Source organism: Vigna angularis, chromosome 2 (genome assembly GCF_016808095.1).
Source record: "Vigna angularis cultivar LongXiaoDou No.4 chromosome 2, ASM1680809v1, whole genome shotgun sequence".
In the NCBI taxonomy this organism is placed as follows: Eukaryota; Viridiplantae; Streptophyta; class Magnoliopsida; order Fabales; family Fabaceae; genus Vigna; species Vigna angularis.
Window position 1 is genome coordinate 47054034 of NC_068971.1, and position 21381 is coordinate 47075414.

At 31.3% G+C, this 21381-nt stretch overlaps 2 protein-coding genes across 2 annotated transcripts; both read left to right on the top strand.

Moving 5' to 3' along the window:
• Positions 1 to 2542: 2542 nt before the first annotated feature.
• Positions 2543 to 4440, top strand: LOC108326815 (probable E3 ubiquitin-protein ligase RHC2A). The gene has a single exon (XM_017560388.2). The coding sequence runs from the start codon at positions 2879 to 2881 to the stop codon at positions 4037 to 4039; it is 1161 nt and encodes a 386-aa protein (XP_017415877.1). The 5' UTR covers positions 2543 to 2878; the 3' UTR covers positions 4040 to 4440.
• Positions 4441 to 13831: 9391 nt separating this feature from the next.
• Positions 13832 to 16022, top strand: LOC108327935 (aspartic proteinase PCS1). The gene has a single exon (XM_017561673.2). It carries the CDS (start codon positions 14567 to 14569, stop codon positions 15881 to 15883), a length of 1317 nt encoding a protein of 438 aa, XP_017417162.1. The 5' UTR covers positions 13832 to 14566; the 3' UTR covers positions 15884 to 16022.
• Positions 16023 to 21381: the final 5359 nt, after the last annotated feature.

A 21381-nucleotide genomic window follows, 5' to 3' on the forward strand; every position in this document is an offset into this window, starting at 1 on the left:
ATTAATACGTGTAAAACAATCTAAATAAAAACAACTTTTTAAAGTATAAAAAGCTTAAAAGAAAACACAAAGTAGATATCTCATACTAGACTGTCGTTTAGCGAGTAAGTCACTCGCCTAGCAAATTAAGAAAACTAAAAGCTCAGATATGTAGTAGAGAAGTAACGCTTAACACACTAGTTCACTGCTTAATGCCAAAAAGTAAGAGAGATCCCTAACTTTGTGGCGCTCAATACCCAATGTGGCGCTCAACATTCTAAAGCCCAGTGGCTCCTGGGTTTTGCTATGTTTAGCACCACACAGGGTTGTTCAACACTATACCAAATGAAAACAACTTCTAAACTTGATCTAAATGCATTCAAAACCTACCTAAATGATCAAAATGGTATTTTTGACACTATAAATGATTCAAAACATGTTTATAACTCACATTGAATGCGAATTTGTTTATTTGGTCAAGAATAAGGTTTATCATATCAAACCTACAACCCAAAAACTTATACCTTATATTTCATTAAAAAAACCAGATTTTATTAAACTAAAAGCTAAACAAGTCTTAATTGACACAAAACAGACTCCTACGAACCACAAAAATATGAACATGGTACACCATTAGGACCATTGATAAACAAAGAGTCTTATAGAAGACTTAAACTTCACATGCAAAACAAAGAAAGTTAGCATGTAAGAAAAACAAAATTGACCAAAAAAAAGTATAAAATCAATTTACTCTATCCAAAAAACTGATAAGTTAAACTTGAAGATCTTGCAGTGAGGATCATTTAGGCAATATTTGATCTTTAAACAAACGAACAGAGAACAAAAACCCCAAAAAAAATTAAAAAACTCAAGTAATTTTTAAAAAAATAATATATTTTAAAATATAACTATTCATAACAAAATTATTTATATTAAAAATATTTAATATTAAAACAATTTATTCTCATTATTTTTAAATTACTACTATTTTTTATGATTTTAAGTTAAGAATTATTATTAGGAAATAAAGATATTCTATTATTTAATAGTATTCATATGAAAGATTTTTATATACACCATTATATAACAAGACTGCCTATTAGTGAATATATTAAATATCTTAATGTTTTTTGTCTGTATTTATTTATTTTGAACTTTTAAAGTAAAATTAATTGTTTAGCTGTTCATTTGGCAGTATATAATATACAGTCCAATATTAATTTATGGGATTTTGAATATGTACGAGCAACATTCATTACCAAAACCTGTATTAAAAGATTCTCTGAGCGTTTATTAAGGCCAGCGTGTGGCACTACAATCCATTCTTCATTTATTTATTAATGTGGTCATTTAAGACTACCAATTCAAACTCAATTATTATCACTTATTTTCTTTTTACGGATTTTCAATTATTATTACTTATCACAATAGAACCTACACCTTTATTTCAATCTTCTTTTCATGTTTATATATTTTTGTTTTAAAATCTGAACAGAAACAATCAACCAACCAAACACGGCGTTAAAAGATGGAAAGGAGAAAATGCACGCCATAACGCTCCTTTGAAAAACAATGCCCCTACCCCACCACATTTGAAAATGACATAATATTTTTCCTATTTGTAGACAAAAAAACAAAACAAAAAAAATATCCCAACAATCAAAGAGGGGAAAGGAAAATTTTAAGGGAATGTTAACAATGCGATGAAATATTTCTTTTAGAAAGAGAATATATTTAAAAACTATTAAATTATTTTGGCTTAATTGACTTTTACTCATAAATTGTTGAGTTCTTTTAATGTATGCTATATTTTTTACATAATTTAACGAATTAATTTAATAATAAAATAAGAGAAATAACATCTGTTTATCCTCTCGAAGCTATAAATTATATTGATGTTTTCTTATACCCTTTTGATATAAAAATATATCTGTCTCAAGTTATTTATAAAGAATATTTAAAATATATAACACAAAATAATATATAATTTATGTTCGAAGAAATATTTTATGTATATAAGATATCGCGTCGCTGTTTTCTAGATGTAATATTTTAACATCTAATTGATTATTCAAGTGATGATTTATGTTTACTTGCAATAACATAACATTAAGTTTAATAAGTGACTTAAGCAATAAGATTAGCCCATCAAATTAATTTAAAAATATTTAGTAATAATGTCATAGATTGATATTTAAGTAAGATATTTTTTGTCCTTTGTAACTATCATCCATTACACAGCCACAAACAAAAGATTTGTATTTGACTTTCCTAAAAATAACTAAGTATTTACTTCTTATCTAAAATGTAAAAGATAAGCATGTATTGAACGAGTAATCAATTAATTAAATTAAAGTAAAACATAATAACAAAATCTGTATATTATATAAATATAGAAGAAAGGAAGAAAATCTAGAAATGTTAAGTTTGATTTGAACAAAAAAGTGTGTAGTATTTTTTTAAGGATGGAAAGGAATGATTAGAATGTGTCCACGTTAAGACAGAGAAAGAAAGAGTAAAGTTGAAAACAAAGTCCCAAAACGGCTCATTCAGCTTATTAACAAGGTTTCATCATCAAGACGGTGCCGTTTGGGTTGCATCCAACCACAATCGGCCACGTGGTTGGTGACACGCTAAGACATGACTACGCGGTTTCGCTGTTATCTTTGTTCCACGCGACACATGACCTTGCCGTCGCTCCCTGCCTCCCTCTCTCTCTTCCATGGAAACTCCCACATAGACACATGAACCATCCCTCACAGTCTTTAACTCCTTTCATCTTATCTTTGTTTTGCCCTCCTTTTCTTCCTTTTCTTATAGGTGTTTTTCCACGAGAATCTGGTCAAAAAATTTGAATCCTGTTTGCGGATCCGTCGGTTCCTTCGAGATCTACTTCACGATGATGTCTTCTGGGACATCCTCGTACTGGTGCTACCGGTGCAGCCGATTCGTCCGCGTTTTTCGCCAGGATGCCGTGGTCTGTCCCGACTGCGACGGCGGATTCATCGAAGAAATCGAACACCCGCCGCGCTCAGTCCTCCTCGACCCTCGCCGTCGTCGCTTCCCTGCTGCCGCCATGTACATGATCGGCCAGCGCCCTGCCTCCGACAACGCTGCCCGTCCCTTCCTGCGCCGCACCCGCCGCAACGGTGGTGACCGCTCCCCCTTCAACCCCGTTATCGTCCTCCGCGGCAGCGCAGCTGCCACCTCCGCTACCAGCGAGGAGGAAAGTCGAGGCTTTGAGCTCTTCTACGACGATGGTGCCGGTTCTGGCCTGAGTCCCTTGCCTCCGAGCATGTCAGAGTTTCTACTCGGATCTGGATTCGATAGGCTTCTGGAGCAACTGTCTCAGATTGAGATCAACGGTATTGGAAGGTATGAGCACCCTCCTGCGTCAAAAGCAGCCATAGATTCCTTACCAACCATCGAAATTGATAACACTCACTTAACCATGGAATCACACTGTGCGGTGTGCAAAGAAGCTTTTGAATTAGGTACCGCGGTGAGGGAAATGCCGTGTAAGCATATATATCACCCTGAATGCATCTTACCATGGCTCGCTCTCCACAATTCTTGTCCTGTTTGTCGCCACGAGTTACCTGCGGATTCCTCAAACGCAAATTCAAATGCAAATTCAAATCCACCACAAAATGTTGGCTTGAACGAGGAAGAGAATGTGGGGTTGACGATTTGGAGGTTGCCCGGTGGAGGGTTTGCTGTTGGGAGATTTTCCGGTGGGAGAAGAGGTGCTGAGAGGGAGCTTCCTGTGGTTTATACTGAAATGGATGGAGGGTTTAACAATGGAGGTGAGCCTAGGAGGATTTCATGGTCTTCTAGAGGGAACAGAGGGAGAGAGAGTGGGGGATTGAACAGGTTTTTCCGCAATTTGTTTGGTTGCTTCAGAGGTGGGGTTGGAAGTAGTGGTTCTAGTACTACACAGCGTTCTGCTTCTAGTAGAGAGTCTATGAGAGCGAGTTCATCTCGTTCTAGTATGGATCCTTCTCCGCGATCGCGTAGGACTTGGTCTATGGATGTAAACAGTGGGATGAGAGCATGGTAGTAGTAAAGGAGGAGAAGAAGGTAAGTTAGAGTATATAAAAGCTCTCAACTTTTTTTCTCTGGAATCCCCTTTATCATTGTCAAAGTGTACATAATGATATTGGTTGAGAGTCCTCAAGGATTCAATGCAATCATGGAGTCTAGTGATTGATTCTCACATTTTCTTTGATGGGGAACTGTTATGTTAACAATAGGGCATAGGGACAGGGAGTCACAGCAATTGTTGAAAGTTAAACCCATGAAGGAACGAGACTGAAGTAGGGGCTATGTGGCTGTCAAGTGTTTGTGTATCTTTGGAATTTTTGGGGTGAGGGGAAATGATATCATGATGATGATGCATGATCTTGAACTTCGTTTTACTTTGATAATGAATTGAAGCACCTTCTAATGTTTTTTTTTTCATGCTTTTATCTTTCTTTCTCGTCTATGGTCCTTCAAATTCCTTGTTCATTGTGTCCCTAATTGTCATTGGCTTTTAATCTTCAGCATACTCCTGTCTTGAATTGATGATAACTTGCTTAGATTAATGGTCAGCTACATCACTTTTTCTCTTCTACAAAACATAAAAGAATCGTTTGTGTGGAATTGATTGTTTTTGTCTCTTCTGCTTTACTTCTGTTTTAATGATCAGCTAGCAGTTTTTTCAAATTTTTTATGTTCTAAAATTCTAGCTCCACACTGCAATTGTGGTTCAGTTAAAGTAGCAAGACATATTCTTGAATTCTTTTCATGACAATTCTGGGTGAAACTAACTCGTGATTGGGGAGTAAAAAGGACAAGGCAGTTCTAACTCAGATGGGGAAACTTTGAATGTGATTCATGGCAATTTTGTATCATGCACAACTTGCTACCATTAAAGTTAACAATGCTCATGAATCTATTAGGCTATTTGGTACAAATTTTAAGGTCATATTAATATTCTGCTTTTCTATCTAATATCTGAATTCTTACTGTTTTGGATCATCGAGGAGTTGGCTCTGGCTCTGTATTTTGAGCATGGACATCTACCAATTATCATGAAAGTAGCATTGCCAACTCACAGAAAGCTATTTACCTTCTTACTTTTTTAATAACAAAAAATCTAAAGTTTCCCAGTCGCACATTCCTCTTATTATTTATCTAAACAATTCAAACCGTTATTTAAGTTGAGAGATCGGTTATACAATCTCCTAATTTTTAAATGATGGTTGTAAATAAAAAATAAAAATTGAAAGATGAAAAATAAAACAGGAAATATCTATTTCAAAATTATTGTGTTGAAGAACTGCTTGTATTTTTTCTATGGCTGCAAGTTGATATAGTGAGAACTTGTGAAATTTTTTTATAATTTAGGTATCTTCGGGCACAACCCTTAACAAAAATATATAATAATAATATATACCTACATATATAAATAATACGATATCTCCTTTTGTATATACAATTTTTATTTCTACTATATTCTTTATAGTATAATCATTAACTTTAAGCTGGTTTTAAAAAAAAATATAATTGTTAACTGATTTTTTATAATCAATTACTATTTTAAAATATTTTGTATAAAATAGTTGTTTTATTCTCTCTTGTTTCTTTGTTATATTTGTATTTATTATATTTATAGTCTCTATCATTAATATTTAATTATTTTTTATCATTTTCATGGTTTCTTATATATTAACTTAATCAATTTATATATATTATTGACTTATAATATAATATAAATATTAAAAAAATGGAAGATATTGACATGAAAATGTGTTTACGCTAATAATAATAACAATAAAAAAGTGTTTACGTTAATAACAATAACAATAATAATGTTGTCAACATTAAATAATATATCTTAAAAATTATTAAGAAAGAATATAAATATTAAAATTGATAAAATAATTGTGTTTTTCTCCTGTTAGGTTTGTAAAGTCTTTTTCTTTTCAATCACGTCATTATTATTTTATTTTATACACTTCTTCTTGATTTTGACGAATTTGATATGTTTTTGGAATCTAAAATCGAAGACGTGGATGAAAATTTGAAAACAAATATCGATAATTATTGACAATGTTTTGAAAATGTTTTTTTAGATATTAGATTAGATTAGTGGTTCTAGAAAAATGGATCTAATATGTGTTTCAATATTTTGTACCAACACATTATTGATAGAGAAATTTTCTAAGCATTACAAAGTGATACTAAAGTACTAAACATGGTCATTCTAAACATACAAAGAAAGTTCAACTATCACCCTATCCTTAAATTTGATTTATGCTATACACAAATTATAATAGATTATGTAAAGAAAATACTAATTTGATAATGATAGTGATAAATTTAAAAATTTACATGTCATACTGACCTAATTGTAAGTAAGGAAAATAATTGCACGTGCAGTGCTGGATGGATAGTGGATACTTATTTTTTTGTGCACGCCATTCAAGTGCCAATAATTTCTACACATGTCTTTTACCTGTATTCAAGAAAATTTGAAAATTGGAAAGGGATCTTATGCATGCCACCAAGGTGATTTTGATGCTTTAAGCAAGGAAGACCTTATTCCTATTGGTTATATAGATCATTTATATCATATTATTATACTATTTATTTCTATAGAATCCTCATTTTCCGAATTATAAACATCAAAATCATACAACATTCACCAATTATGAGTTGTATGTGAGCTGTTACATAATACTAAAATATTTTTGTGCTTAAAGCAATCAGCCATGTTTCATTAGAAGGAAAAACAAAAGAAAAAGAAACCAAAGATTAAAAACTATTCATTGGAGTTGCTTTGCTCGTTTCAAATTAGTTCGAAAGTATAAGATTGATATAATGATAAAAATTAAAATAAAAAATTAAAAAAATGTTAATTTAACTTCCATTATTAACATTTGAGAAATATAGTTAATTTAAAAAAACTTGAAAAAAATGTGAAAAAATTTATAAATTTAATTCCTTTATTAATAGAAACTAACAATTAATTGAAAAAAACAAATGACACCAACCAAGACTCACAGGTTTATGTTCTCTACTTATAAAAAAGGTATATGCTGTGTCTCTTTCTTACGTTTGTTAGTTATTATGATGCTAAATTCATAACAACTTTTGCAAGTTTATGGTATAAAGGACAAAAGACAGGGGATAAAGTGTTATCTTTTCCATGTTTGCTTCCCATTGTGAACAAGACTTAAGGGATGGGTGAATTCCCTCGTCATATATACATATACTCTTTTATATGAAAATATTTAAAACATAATTAAAAGTACACATATATGTATTATGATTTGTTCATTTTTTTTTTCCTTTATTTGTTTTATTGACTGGACTTCTTGTCAATCTTGTATTTACAATTTATAGAATGATATTAAAGTATGAACTATGAAATAAACCCGTAATATTATCAAAAGAATAGGAGATTTAATTTATTTTTCTTTTACACCTCTTATTTTTAAATTTTATTTAAAGTTAAGCAAACCATCATTTTTATTTCATCTTTAATTATTTTACTTTGTCAAGATTCATAATAAAAATTAGTTTCGTTTATGTTTTATATATAATGAAAACATATCCAATAGCCCAATAAAAAAAATGTTTCTCTTGAGCATGTAACTAGTCAATCCAACAAAAATATATTTATTTTATGTATTTATACAGAACCTATAAATTTAAGTATTAGAATTAATAGATGTTTTAAAATAATAAAATCAAGTATTTTAATTTTAAAATAATTTAATAATATAAATAAAAAAATTTTAACTCGTTTCATTATTTAAAATACAAATCTCTACAACTTTTTTTTCAGATTCTCTTCCCCTTCTTTCTAAAACAATCTAATTCATTGATCATCTATTTGATGATCAGGAAATGCTTAGTTGAGATCATGCACAGGAATTATCTTATCGCATGTGTTATCTACTTATTTTTCTTAGTTCTTTCTTAATTAGAGGTTTTAATGACTCTTTTTGATCATTTTTTTTTGTGTTCTATAGGTGTTTATATGATTCCTCGAGCTCTAAGCAAAGGTTTTGACGTTTAGAGAGTTCAATAACTTCAGTGTAAGGTAAAGAAAATTAATTATTTATATAAAGTCATGTTCATCTCTTGTTTTTATTCGATATGAGACTTTTTGTCTATATTCTAACAAACTCGACTCCACCTTCGGCCTTGATCGACTCAGCACTACCTTTGGCCTTGGCTAGCTCGGCTTGACTTTGCCTGGACAGACTCGGCTCGACTTTCGATTTATGTTAAATCAGATTGCCCTTCAATTTATGCATAATTGACTAGACTTTCAACTTATGTCAAATCGACGACAGATCAATATGACTCAACCTTCAACCTAGATGACTCGAGTAACTTTCGCCTCGAATCTATTTTACTTGACCATTGGTTAATGCCTAATCAACTTTGACTTTTGGATTTGACCGATGGTCAATTCAAGCTAGTTTGGACTCATAATCAAGCCGATTCGGCTTGGACTAAATGTTAAGATAATAATGCCCGAGTTGAATGTCGATATAAGTTGACTTTTTAAACTTGTATAGTTTTCTCATCTTGACCAATGTTTGAAATTTCACAACTTGTGAAATTTCAGTGTCCTTTTTTAAGTGAATTTTCCTATAAGCTCATTTTATACCTCATTGATATAACATCAAGATTTTATAAAGAAAACAAATAGAAAAACATAGTGAAAATCACACCAAAGTCACGATAAAAATACATCACATATATAGACAAAAATACCTATGATGAAAAATTAAGAAATACAGATAGATGAAAATTAAAGCTCAACAATCAAATTCTTCACCATATTAAACATCCCACAATCCATAAAAAGACCTTTAAAACTTATTATAGTTTTTAAGAATTTAATAACAGTCGACGAATTTAAGATCGGAATATTGACATCCATCGAAGGACAAAAAGATGAGGTTCTAAAGACGAACCATTAATTTCCTAAAGCTCTCTATTAAAATTGAATTATTATTTCTCAAAGACCTCGAGTAAGAAATTTATGCTCTAATATATCCAATAGTCTCACATCATTTAAAAGTTGAACTAATTATAAATTAGATATTTCTTCTTGTTACATCTTCTTATACTTTTTCTAAAAACAAAACTATCTCAAAGTTATGTCTTTTTCATTGAATTATTTTAAATATTTTTTTTACCAAATAACAAATAATATATCGTTTACGAAAAAATAAGTTCTCAACAGTCACATTTATAGTTTTAATAATACAGTGATTTTTTTTATTCATCTCTCACACAGAAACCAAAATGTCTTAGTGATAATCATGATTAAAACCATGTTTACCTTTTTTTAGCATTTTTGTTTTGTATAAAAAAAATTGTTGTTCACAAATGTACACGTGCATCACTATCTCTCTTTTTTTTTCTTTTATTAAATTTCTTCATTGTTATTCCTTTGTTTTGTTTTTTCATCTAAGATTCACGTGTTTGCATTCCAATTAAGAACCCCCATTGCATAATAATTTTCTTGTGTTCTCTACTCTCGAGTGCCATATTTTTCAGATTTAATTTTTACAGAAAAAATATAAGGTTCAAAATATAAAGTTACACAGAGTATTTTATATATTAAAAATTAATAAATTAAATGATTGTAATATATAAAAATTATGAAAAATAAAATTTATATTAAGTTTTCAAATATCAACATAATAACTTTCTATTCATAGTATAAATATTTGTATTTCTCCGCCGAAGTGACAAGAAAACTAGGCATGATGATAACCTATTCTTTTCAACCTTTTATCCATTTAGTATTGAATTCCAACTTAAAATTCTATGGTAGGGTTTGTTGATAATAATCTTTCTAAGCAGTTCTTGTTGAAGATATAGTTCACAAATTACACTTTTAATTAGGTTTTCTGTCGTGGGGTTTCAATCTGGATCTGCCCCCAGAGACCTTTACCCTAAAATATACAGAGAATATAAATCTATTACAACACATAATAAGTTTCTAAAAAGATCTAATTATTTGATTATCACAAAACCACATTTTTACAATGAGATGAAAACCTAAAACTATAACCAATATCTAAATTTATAATTAATAATATCGTGACTATCATAAAAACAACACCTAAGAGAATAATTTATAATTGCTCCAAAACATTAAAATATCCTAATTACATTATTAAATAAGTGTTATGTAACACGTCTTGCCCGTTCTTCTCTATGAAGACAAAACCACGTATGAAAACAGACAAGATGTTAACATATTAATTTGACCAATAACTAAAACTGAGGTCAATTTTTCCTATAGTTTTAATTAATTGAATGACATAAAGCGAGTGGTATTGGAATATAAATACCAAATCCTTGGGCCAGGGTTACTAGAAAAAACAAATTAGTTAGCACTCAAATTCGTCGAGTTTGATTGGTTTGTGACACTATTATGTGCAAATTTCAAATGAAATTATTGCTCTAATTGAAATTTTATTGTTTGAATGGTCCCTAATATTAGTCTTATAGTGTAGGGTGTGTTTGAAAATTGTGGTAGATGAATCTTTATGGAATAACTTTTAGAACTAATATAAAAATTTAACTTCATTCCCTATATTTAAATCATAAAATACAATGAGTTTTTTATGGCCATAATTTTAATTGAAAAGATGATCATTAATGCCTATAATTTGTATTGATTATACTATGATCATATTTGCAATTCCTGTAACCAATTGGCATCTTAGATTTTTTGTTTTAACTCATTTTAATATAAACGTAATATATGTTTTTTTATATAAATATATATTATTTATGATTGGATATTCATTATGATGATAGAAGTAACTATAATTTACTTTTTAACAACAATTATGATTGGTTAATTTTTTTAGTTTATTCTATAATTATATAAAGTTAATAAATATTTGATAATCTGATAGTAATTATTAACATCATAAAAAAATTATTTTAAACTTTAGTAAGGATGAGTTGAAAACGAGATGTGTTAATTAATGTTGAAAATTTTTAGTTAAAAGACGGTATGATATTAGCACTCCAATAGAAATATTAAAATATTGTATTCTTTTCTTTTTAAAATATTATCATTGACCATATTCACTAGTGAAATGAATAAGTTTTTTTTTTCTATTAATGATAAAATATTATAACTATATGGTTAAAAAAATTTGATAAGTGATTCGGCAGCTCGAAAGTTAGAAGATTAACACAAAGATAAATAATTTTATCATTTTAAATTTATATAAAAAAATTAACTGGAAATCTTTCAATTTTAAGAAATTTTAATACATACAAATTCAAAATATTATATTTTTTTAGAATTTTATTTGGATAAAATAATTTAATTCTTTATTAAATTTCAAATTTGTATTAACAATCTTAACCATGAAAAATAATCCAACAATATCAATAAATAAGAAGACGAGCTCACTCATTTAGACCAACACACATGTTATACAAACCTTGCTACCCATACCTACAAATATTTGCACATGCATAAAATTATTTAAAATGATTAATTATATAGTTCATAATAGTTTCAATGTCCTATAAATAAAAGGTCTAAATGTAACCAAATCCAAATAATTTGTTTATACCTAACTACAAATTACAAAAAGATCAAATTACATAACAAAATATTAAATGGTTAATATAAAATACCATTCAAATTCTCTATCTTATGTGTTTGATCCAATTATTTTTAGACTATTGTTTTGTGAAACTATGAATGGTGCATAAATCTATCAGTTAAACATGTTTAGTTTAAGTATCTCACCCAAAATCAAGTAAATGATAACTTGAGTATGGTTGAATCAGCCATGCTTGGACTAAAAACAGAAAAATAATAAATAAATATAAAACAATATGAAATTATTTAAAATTCTCACATTTTAAATAAAATTTAAGATTTTTATATGTAAGTAACATTTTATAAAATTTTAAAATTTCTTATTCAAATAATTTAGTAAAAAAACATTTTCAGTTCTCCGTAAAAATAAATTATTATATAAGCAAGTTTTTTTTATAAATATCCAATTCTCATTCGGATAATAATTTTATTTATAATTGGCATAAATCTTAATATCAATTGCCCCTGCAACACAATTTTAATTTAATTATTACATTACAAGAGTAGGAGTGCCAACCAAATTGCATGATTTTGGGAAATAAAAAGTATTTTTTTATAGTGATGTTTTGAGTTCAACAACTCACATCAAAGGTTACTTTAATCTCTGATTGAAATTAGAAACTATTCTGACTCTTGTGTGTAGAAAATAGAAAGACAATAATGATTAAAGTGAATGAAAAAAGAGAGGGGTAAATGTAGTGTGAAGTGGATAAAATAAGGATCACATCTCACGCAATTAAACTCTTCTTGCAAAAAAAATACAATACTGAAGTCATTATTTTGATCATACCATATTCAACTCATACACTTAAGTATCAATCTTTTCATGGCCATAATTTAGATTAAAAAAAATATAACTAAGGCCTTTAACTCACAAACTTAAATGCTTTAAAGTAAAAAATATTGATATGTTTCTTTAAAAAAAGTTAAAAATTTTCTATTTAAATCTCTTATTCATTGAAGAAAATTACAATTTCAGTTTTTGCCTCGATATTTTTGTGTTAGCTTAATTAAATTTTTCCTTTACTCTTATATTCAATTTTGTCTGACAACTAATAAATGATTGAATTGGATTCCATAGCTTAAAAAGGAAATATAGGGTATATTTAAAAATAAATAACCAAATTAAGTTATTTATTAATAGTTGGATGAAGTTAAATTAAATAAGTAACAAATAGAAAACAATTAAGTTTTGATGTTATTTGATCATATTTATAGTTAAAATTTAAAACATTAGTCTGGTAAGAAATTTCATTTTAACATCTTGTACATAAGATAATTTCAAATGTGTCCCAAAAGTTATAAAAGAATTGTGAAAAGTTATATTTACATTAAAACGTAAGTAAGTTTGATTATAATGTAAATTTTATAAATTTTTAAAACTAATATGTATATTTATTTAAGGGTTAAATATAATTTTAGTTTTTAAATTTATATGAAATATTGAAAATCATTCTTTTATAAAATTTTGACACTTAGATTTTTAAATTTTAAAAGTAAATAAATATTATTCTTTTAACTTAATAATATTAACGTTTTTTATTAATATTTAAATTAGAATATATCAAAATTACATAAATAATTCAAATATAATTTAAAATACTTTTATTATGTAAAAAAAAATAAAAAAAATTACATTCACTTATTTTTAAAGTTTGACAAACAACATATATCGACATTGAAACATTGAAGACAAACAAAATCAAAAATCTAATTTTATATATAAGGTGAAGACTGAAATCATACTTCAACTTATTTTAATCTTAAGTTTGATGTAGCAGTTGAATACAAAATACAATAATATCCTCTAATAACTCTTGAAGATAAGTTTTATAAGATCTATAACATAACTTCTGGAGTTGTAGTTATTGAAATAGAAACACACATCTAGATTTAAGTTCAGAAATTTTAACGAGGTGATGTCTGGAAAATATGAAACGTTCATAGTCCCAATAAAAGGGAAAAGTCGGTGTGGTCATTAAAATTATAACTAATGATATCTGTTTAGTCAAATATTAAAGTTTCGCCTTCTCAACCTCACATCAAAACACTAGTAAACCAAAATTCAACTTAGCCTTTTCTCGAAGAAATCAATTCAATGGTTCATTACTGGAGACAACTGTGTAACCAAATCTTACTGAACACATAAAAAATTGCTAATATCAGTAAATTATCACCAACTCTACTCCTACAAGTAAGACCCTATTTCTCAACCAATCAAAGGAAAGTCCAAATCAAGTTGGACAACATATTGTTCTGAAATGACAAAAACCAGTAAATTATAGAACATGTAGTCCACCTAACTGCATCACCCTCACAAATCAACACGCCTTAGTCTAATAGGTGTCTCAATCTACATGCAAATACACATTAAGTTTTCAGAGAGGCAAGAGACAACAAATACCCCACTTCATTATCTCAAAGCTCAACCTTTTCTCTTCCTGGTTTTCTTAAAACTCTGCGCTTTATGTCTGATTATACCTTCTAAAGTGAAACCTTTTTCCTGAAAAAACCTTCCTAGCATCTAACTTTTTCCTTATTTTTCTCTGCCCCACCTTTCAAATTAATCATGTCAAAAAGAGAAATAATCAACCAGCTTCGGTGCTTACAAGAGCTGAATATTATGACCAAAAGATATGCTTTACTCTAAAGCATGGCAATAGAATGTAGACAACACGTGTTGAAGACGGCCAAAGTGAGAGTTGTACACATTCAGCTGCATGTCATGACATGACAGAGTTCAAAGTTGAATCCAACTACATAGGACAATTTCAAGAGTAGAGATATCATGTGTCTATAACACTTTCCCACCACACAACATAGTGACTGTCTCAAAGGACACACACCCTTAACCTTTCTCTCTCTCCCCAATATTTCCATTAAAGTTTGAGGCCTCCAATTTAAGGTAAAGCAAATCAATACACACAACACAACATGGCCTCCAAAATCATCCTCCTCCGTCTTCCTCCTCTTATAATTACCATTTATACTGTTTTTCTCAAAATCCAAACAACCACTTCTTCACCCCAACCCCCTCTCATATTGCCTCTAATATCCCAGACACTCCCACATGGCTTTGTTTCTGTCCCAACTCCTTCTTCACGTAAGCTATCTTTCCACCACAACGTCACCTTAACCGTTTCACTCACCGTAGGCACGCCCCCACAGACCGTTACCATGGTCCTCGACACAGGCAGCGAACTCTCCTGGCTCCACTGCAAGAAAAACCAAAACATTGACTCTATCTTCAACCCACAACTCTCTTCCTCCTACACCCCTACACCCTGCACCTCAAACGTTTGCACCACCCGGACCCGAGATTTCCCCATACCCGTTTCCTGCGACCCGAGAAAGCTCTGCCACGCCACCGTCTCCTACGCTGACGCCACCTCCATAGAGGGGAACCTCGCCACCGACACGTTCTTCTTCTCTGGTTCGGGTCAACCGGGTATTATTTTCGGGTGCATGGACTCCGGGTTCAGCTCCAACACCAAGGAAGACTCCAAGACAACCGGGTTGATGGGTATGAACCGCGGGTCGCTCTCGTTTGTGACGCAAATGGGGTTTCCGAAATTCTCGTACTGCATCTCCGGCCATGATTCCTCCGGCGTTTTACTCTTCGGCGATGCGAAACTCACGTGGTTGGGTCCTTTGAAGTACACGCCACTGGTGAAGATGAATACCCCATTACCCTACTTCGACCGGGTCGCGTACACGGTTCGTTTGATGGGTATTCGGGTCGGTTCAAAACCATTGCAGGTGCCCAAGTCAATTTTCGCGCCGGACCACACCGGGGCAGGACAGACAATGGTGGATTCGGGTACCCAGTTCACTTTCCTTCTCGGGTCGGTTTACACTGCTCTAAAGAACGAGTTTTTGGAACAGACGAAAGGGGTGCTGACCCTTTTGGAGGATCCAAATTTTGTGTTTGAAGGGGCGATGGATTTGTGTTTTCGGGTTAGAGGGGGTGTTGTGCCGACGGTGCCCGCCGTGACAATGGTGTTCGAGGGGGCGGAGATGGGTGTGTCCGGGGAGAGGCTATTGTATCGAGTGGGTGATGACGTGGGAAAGGGAAAAGATGTGTATTGTTTCACGTTTGGGAATTCAGATTTGTTGGGAATTGAGGCTTATGTGATTGGGCACCATCATCAGCAGAACGTGTGGATGGAGTTTGACTTGGTCAACTCAAGAGTTGGATTTGCTGACACAAGGTGTGAACTTGCGAGTCGAAGACTTGGCATGGGTCCTTAGTTTGATTAGATTTGGGTCTGCTGTGCCCTACCATTGCCAGATTAGTCTTTTGGATTTGGTGGACAACCACCTTATTTTTTTATACACAACTGCTGTATCTTTTTCACAATACATAATTCTATTACAACTGTTTATGATTAATGTAGTTATTTTTTCAATGTTTAACGCAACAAATCTGTCTTAAGACATCAAATAAATCTGTTACACTAATTGATTTACTCGTTTGGTGATATCAGTCTAGAGGTCTAGCCAACAGTAGTTGTACTGTTTCTTAGATCCTACCATTTGTTAATGGCAGTGAGAGTTTTGGTGATCTGTCATGTGATGAGGTTTTGTTGAGAGGCTTTTTGATGTTGAACGTTCTGTGGACAGTAACATAGAGTACAATGGTGTAACTTAACGTCACAGTTACAACCAAGTGAATCGTGCTTGCAAAATTGAAATAATAGTGCAATTTTCAGATTTGTGTTAGTGTTTCTTTTGCAGAAAGCTTTATCGTAATGTTTGTTTCGTGTTCGTTGCGTCTGCACTAATCCATTGTTCTATTTTGTTAAGAATATGTTTGCGGGCTTTGTAATGGAATCGTTTTGGCTTGTTGAGTGATTTTAAAGTAATATACTTAGACGGTTCAACATGCTTTATAATAGTCATAAGAAGGAACAAAATGATTTGTATTTGATGAGGTATTTGGAAGAATGGATTTGAAAGGAAAATGTGATATAATTGAAGTTGTTTAAATTGAGAGAAAAGTGATTAGAAATGAAAGAAAATTTATAAAAATTACTTTATCTTTGGTTATAAAAATAATTTAAAATAAAATGTAATTATAATTAATATTATTATTGAAAATTGAATTGGATTGGGAAAGAGAGAGAAAGGATAGATTCGAAAATTGGGAAATGAATTGGTTTGAGATGTATTCTTTTTATAATATAGCTTAAATGCTTGTTTCGTCCTCATGTTAAGAGGTGAATTTCTGTTTAGGGTTTTAAAAATAAAGATATTGGGTCCCTGTGTTATGAAAAATGTATGAATAAGGTCATGTTTGTTAAGTTGACGTTGAAAGTAACGGCGTTAAGTCCATGGTGATGTGACCGTACTTTTTCTCTTCTCTCTTCTGCTGTCCAACTTTTTTTTTTCTCTTGTTCAACTTTTTCTTTAATGATCTGTTAAACTTGTTCTTTCTTTGTGAACCTTATTCATATATTTTTCATAATATAGGGATCCAATGTCTTCATTTTTAAAACAGCATATTAAACAGATCATCTCTTAACATAGAGACGAATAAGTATTTAAGCCTATAATATATTACCTACATAAATTCATAAAAGAAACCTATATTTGTAAATGTAGTTTGAACCGGTGGCCTTAAGAGTCTTTCCATTCTTCCCATCATGTGAAGGGATACGAAAAGTATAAATCATCTTATTTTCCCCGTCAGAAAAGAAGAAGTGTAGCTCCCCTAGATCTACGCCCCTAAACACTAGAGGAGTGGAAACAAACATACACTAAATATTGAAGATAGAATGAAATATAATCAATTAGAAAGTGACAATAATTTTAATAGCATAACTTTCAAAACGTATAAATACTAATTTATTTTTTAATTCAAATTTAATATAGTTTTAATTTTTTTAATGAAATTTCAATTTTCATTAATTTAATTTTTTTAATAAACAATTAACCGGGAACATGATATGTCACCTTTCAATTTATTATTTCTTTTGTTATTTTCTATTTATTTATTTTTTATTTTTATATATTTTTATCTTTTTAATTTTAAAAAAGTTATTTAGATGTCAAGCCAATATTATATCTGTAACATCCCAAAATACAATGTAAAACCATATAAAAGAAAATCACATATTAATAATATTACAGCTCAGTTTTACAAAGAAAAGAAAGTATGAGTATGGTCGAACGGCCTTGCAAAAAAATAACTTCAGAATTTAATCTATTACAATATACAGCCTAGACCGAACGGTTTCCAAAATCATCTATACCGAATGGTTCTACAAAATAGAAGCAGAGATAATAACCGAGCGGTCCTAAGGTTCGGCCTTCACTTCCACTTCTTCCAGAGCTTCTTCCAGCATCTCTTCCTCTTCTGCTCACATCCATAGGATGATCATTGCAACAGGACAAATCCAACTGAACGAACAATACATACAAGACAAAAAATAGGGTAAGTTTATGTAATTTAATTAATTAATAAAACATATATTTCACATAAATTTGATGTACATCAATGAGGCAATCATACAACCATTCAATCATACATTTTCATCCGAAATTTCAAGTCAAAACATACAATGACCGATCACTTGACTCTGACTGTCTGGACTGTATGAATTCTGTATAGCTACGACGTTTTTGCACTCGGGTGATGTAATAGCTGGGATGCCCTCAACAGCTGTCACCCGAGGTTAGTCTGTTCCGTCCAAGTTCACCTTATGAACTAGGACCTCCTGTCATTTTGACACATGACTTACTCTTCTCTTCTCTACTTGAGAATGAGAAATCACAGAATATCAGGATAAACGCCAACTAAGCTTTATCCACATTCATACTCTACCATTCAATAACAAATCATGTTAAGACGTTAGATGTGACCAAAAAATGAAGAAGATGAGATCATTTCACACTATTTAGCAATATTCAGCTTTTTTTATTGTATAAATATATATATATATATTTTACTTTTAATATCATGTGAATAATATCATTCTTTTTTCTTGTATAAATATAATGTTTCTTTTTCTTCTTGTATAAATATATATATTTTACTTTTAGTATCATGTGAATAATATCATTCTTTTTCTTACATAAATATAATGATTTTTTCTAATCTGATTTTTACATTATTTACTACTTTGTGTAAATTGGGAAGACAGCTTAAGTATAAAAAAAAAAGTAAATGCATGTTACAAGGTGTGACACAATCCATGTTATCAAACCTATGTAATAAAAAAACATAAATATAACAACATAAATTTAAGAATTAATTCTGTTTTTTTACTTTAAACTATTATGTGATTTTTATTTTAGTTCGCTTAGTTTACTACTCTCTTTCCTTGCGTGAGGGTTCTCTTTCTCTGTGCAGGATCAAGTGCAGCTACGCCTTCACCTCCGCCGTCATGGTCTTCTTCGTTGTTGAATATTCCGACTGGTGTGGTGGTCGGATTTACCATGGGGCTACCACGGTTCTGTTGCGTTAAGCATTCTCTGCATATGTTGTCGGAGAAAGAAGAGAAGACACAAGGAGGAGTACTATGATCCGCCGTAACAGCAACCTCCCAAAGTGAACTTTTTGTTTTCTTATATTTGATCTAATAATTTTATTGAAAAAGCATTTCACCTTTTTGCTAATTTTTTTATTGATTTTTAAGTTTTGCGAAAATTGTGTTTGCTTTTCTTGGAAAAATGAATGGCCGCAAGGAGATGGCAGTGAAATAATTGAAAGCAGAAAATAGAAGTTGGATTGGACTTTAATGGTACTGATTTTGTGCTCTTCCTTCTGCCAACAAAAAAGATATTTGAATTTATGCCCTTCCTTGTAAAAATACAAATTTAAATGGCAACATGGAACATAAATGATATAAAAGGTTGTTTTTTTTTTCTCTTTCATATAAGGCAGAGAAGAAAATATTCAAGTTTCCATTCTTACTATATTCCAAGCATGTGTAACATCCTAAAATATAATGGTAAACTATATTTAAGAGTACTTACATTTACAATAAGATATAACACTTACAGGAAATAAAGCTAACTTCTAATTATCCTAAAATAACTATAAATTTACAAACTTTACAGAAACTTATACTGAAACAAATCAGAAGAACCAACCGAACGGTCATACAAGCAATGTATCACACCGAACGACACTACATTAATACAAAAATAAGCACAATATCGAACGATCTTACTCTAACGGAAATCATCCTCTCGTGTCAGCGCCTGCTCCAAAGAACTCTCATCACCTTCTGCTCACACCCACAGGGTGATCATTGCAATGACAAAAACGACCGAACGGACAACATGACAAGACAGAAAATAAGGGTAAGCTAGTGTAATTTAATTAACTATGATAACATATAATTCAAACAAACATATAATACAATCATACATATACATAAATCATACAAGCATGTTATAACCGACCACTTTTACTCTAACTGTCCGAACGGTATGAATTGTGCAGTTACGACGTTTTTGCACCCGGATGGTGTAGTAACTGGGATGCCCTCAACAGCTGCCACCGGGGTTAGTCCATTATACCTCGCCCAAGTTACACTTATAGACTAGGACCTCCTGCCATTCTTACACATGAGTTACTCCTCTCTACGTGAGAATGAGTAATCACAGAAATATCAGGATAAACGTCAGCTTAGCAATAACCACATTCATACTTTACAATTCCATAACCATCCATGAGATATTCCTCATTGAAATTCTCTTCCATATTACTTTAAACATCATCATCATTATATAACATATAATTTCATTCAACAATCATATCTTTACTCATAAGACTAGGAACCCTATGAACGTTGAAGACCAAACGAAAAGATCAACATAACCTATGAACAATGACCGAACGGGAGAAACTCTCCCTACATACGAACATGACCGAACGGTCATTTAAGAGTAAGACTTAAGCATGAGCCGAACACGGTTTTAGGGCTGAACACTATAACAACCGAATACTAGAGCTAAACCGAACGCTTATATCTTAGGCCGAACACTATCGACTTAGACCGAACACTTAGGTCTTAGGCCGAACACTATTGGCTTAGGCCGAACACTAACACTTGCATAACTGCTAGTACCAGACCGAGCGCTACCAAGAACGAGCGCTAGCATGAGACCGAGCACTACCACAACAATACATGACCGAGCGATCATTAATAGTTAAAGCCTACAACAGACCGAACGCAGTTAAAATCAAAAGTCATGACTCAACCAAATGCTATGTTCAATTGAATATTAACACAAGACCGATCGGTCATTAACTGAGAATCCACAATAGCAGAACTCAGTTAAGACCGAGCACCAGACAAAGTCGAACGGTCAATTAAAGACCCTCAGCGAACTACATAATTATGCAGAATAACTGCAGAATTATGATCAACACCAATCCTTACCAATTTCACTACAATCTCCCAACTTCTAATCCTCCAAACGTATATCATATACATCCTTACACATTAATTAAGAATATCTAAGTCTTTCTAACATCATTAAGAGAGTTTCATCCCATATTTGAGAGTCAATTCTGCAGAATCATGAACTCAATGACCAAGAATCAGATTTCATAGTTTTTGATACGATTCTGAGTGTCTTAAGGATTTTAACAAGTCTTCAGATAACTAACCCAGGTTTCCCATATAGATCAAACTTGGACCGAACACAAATTCCTCTATTTTTACTATCACACTTCCTTCCAATTTCACTCGGTCACTAAATTAGAATCAAACAGAAACACAATCATCATAAAC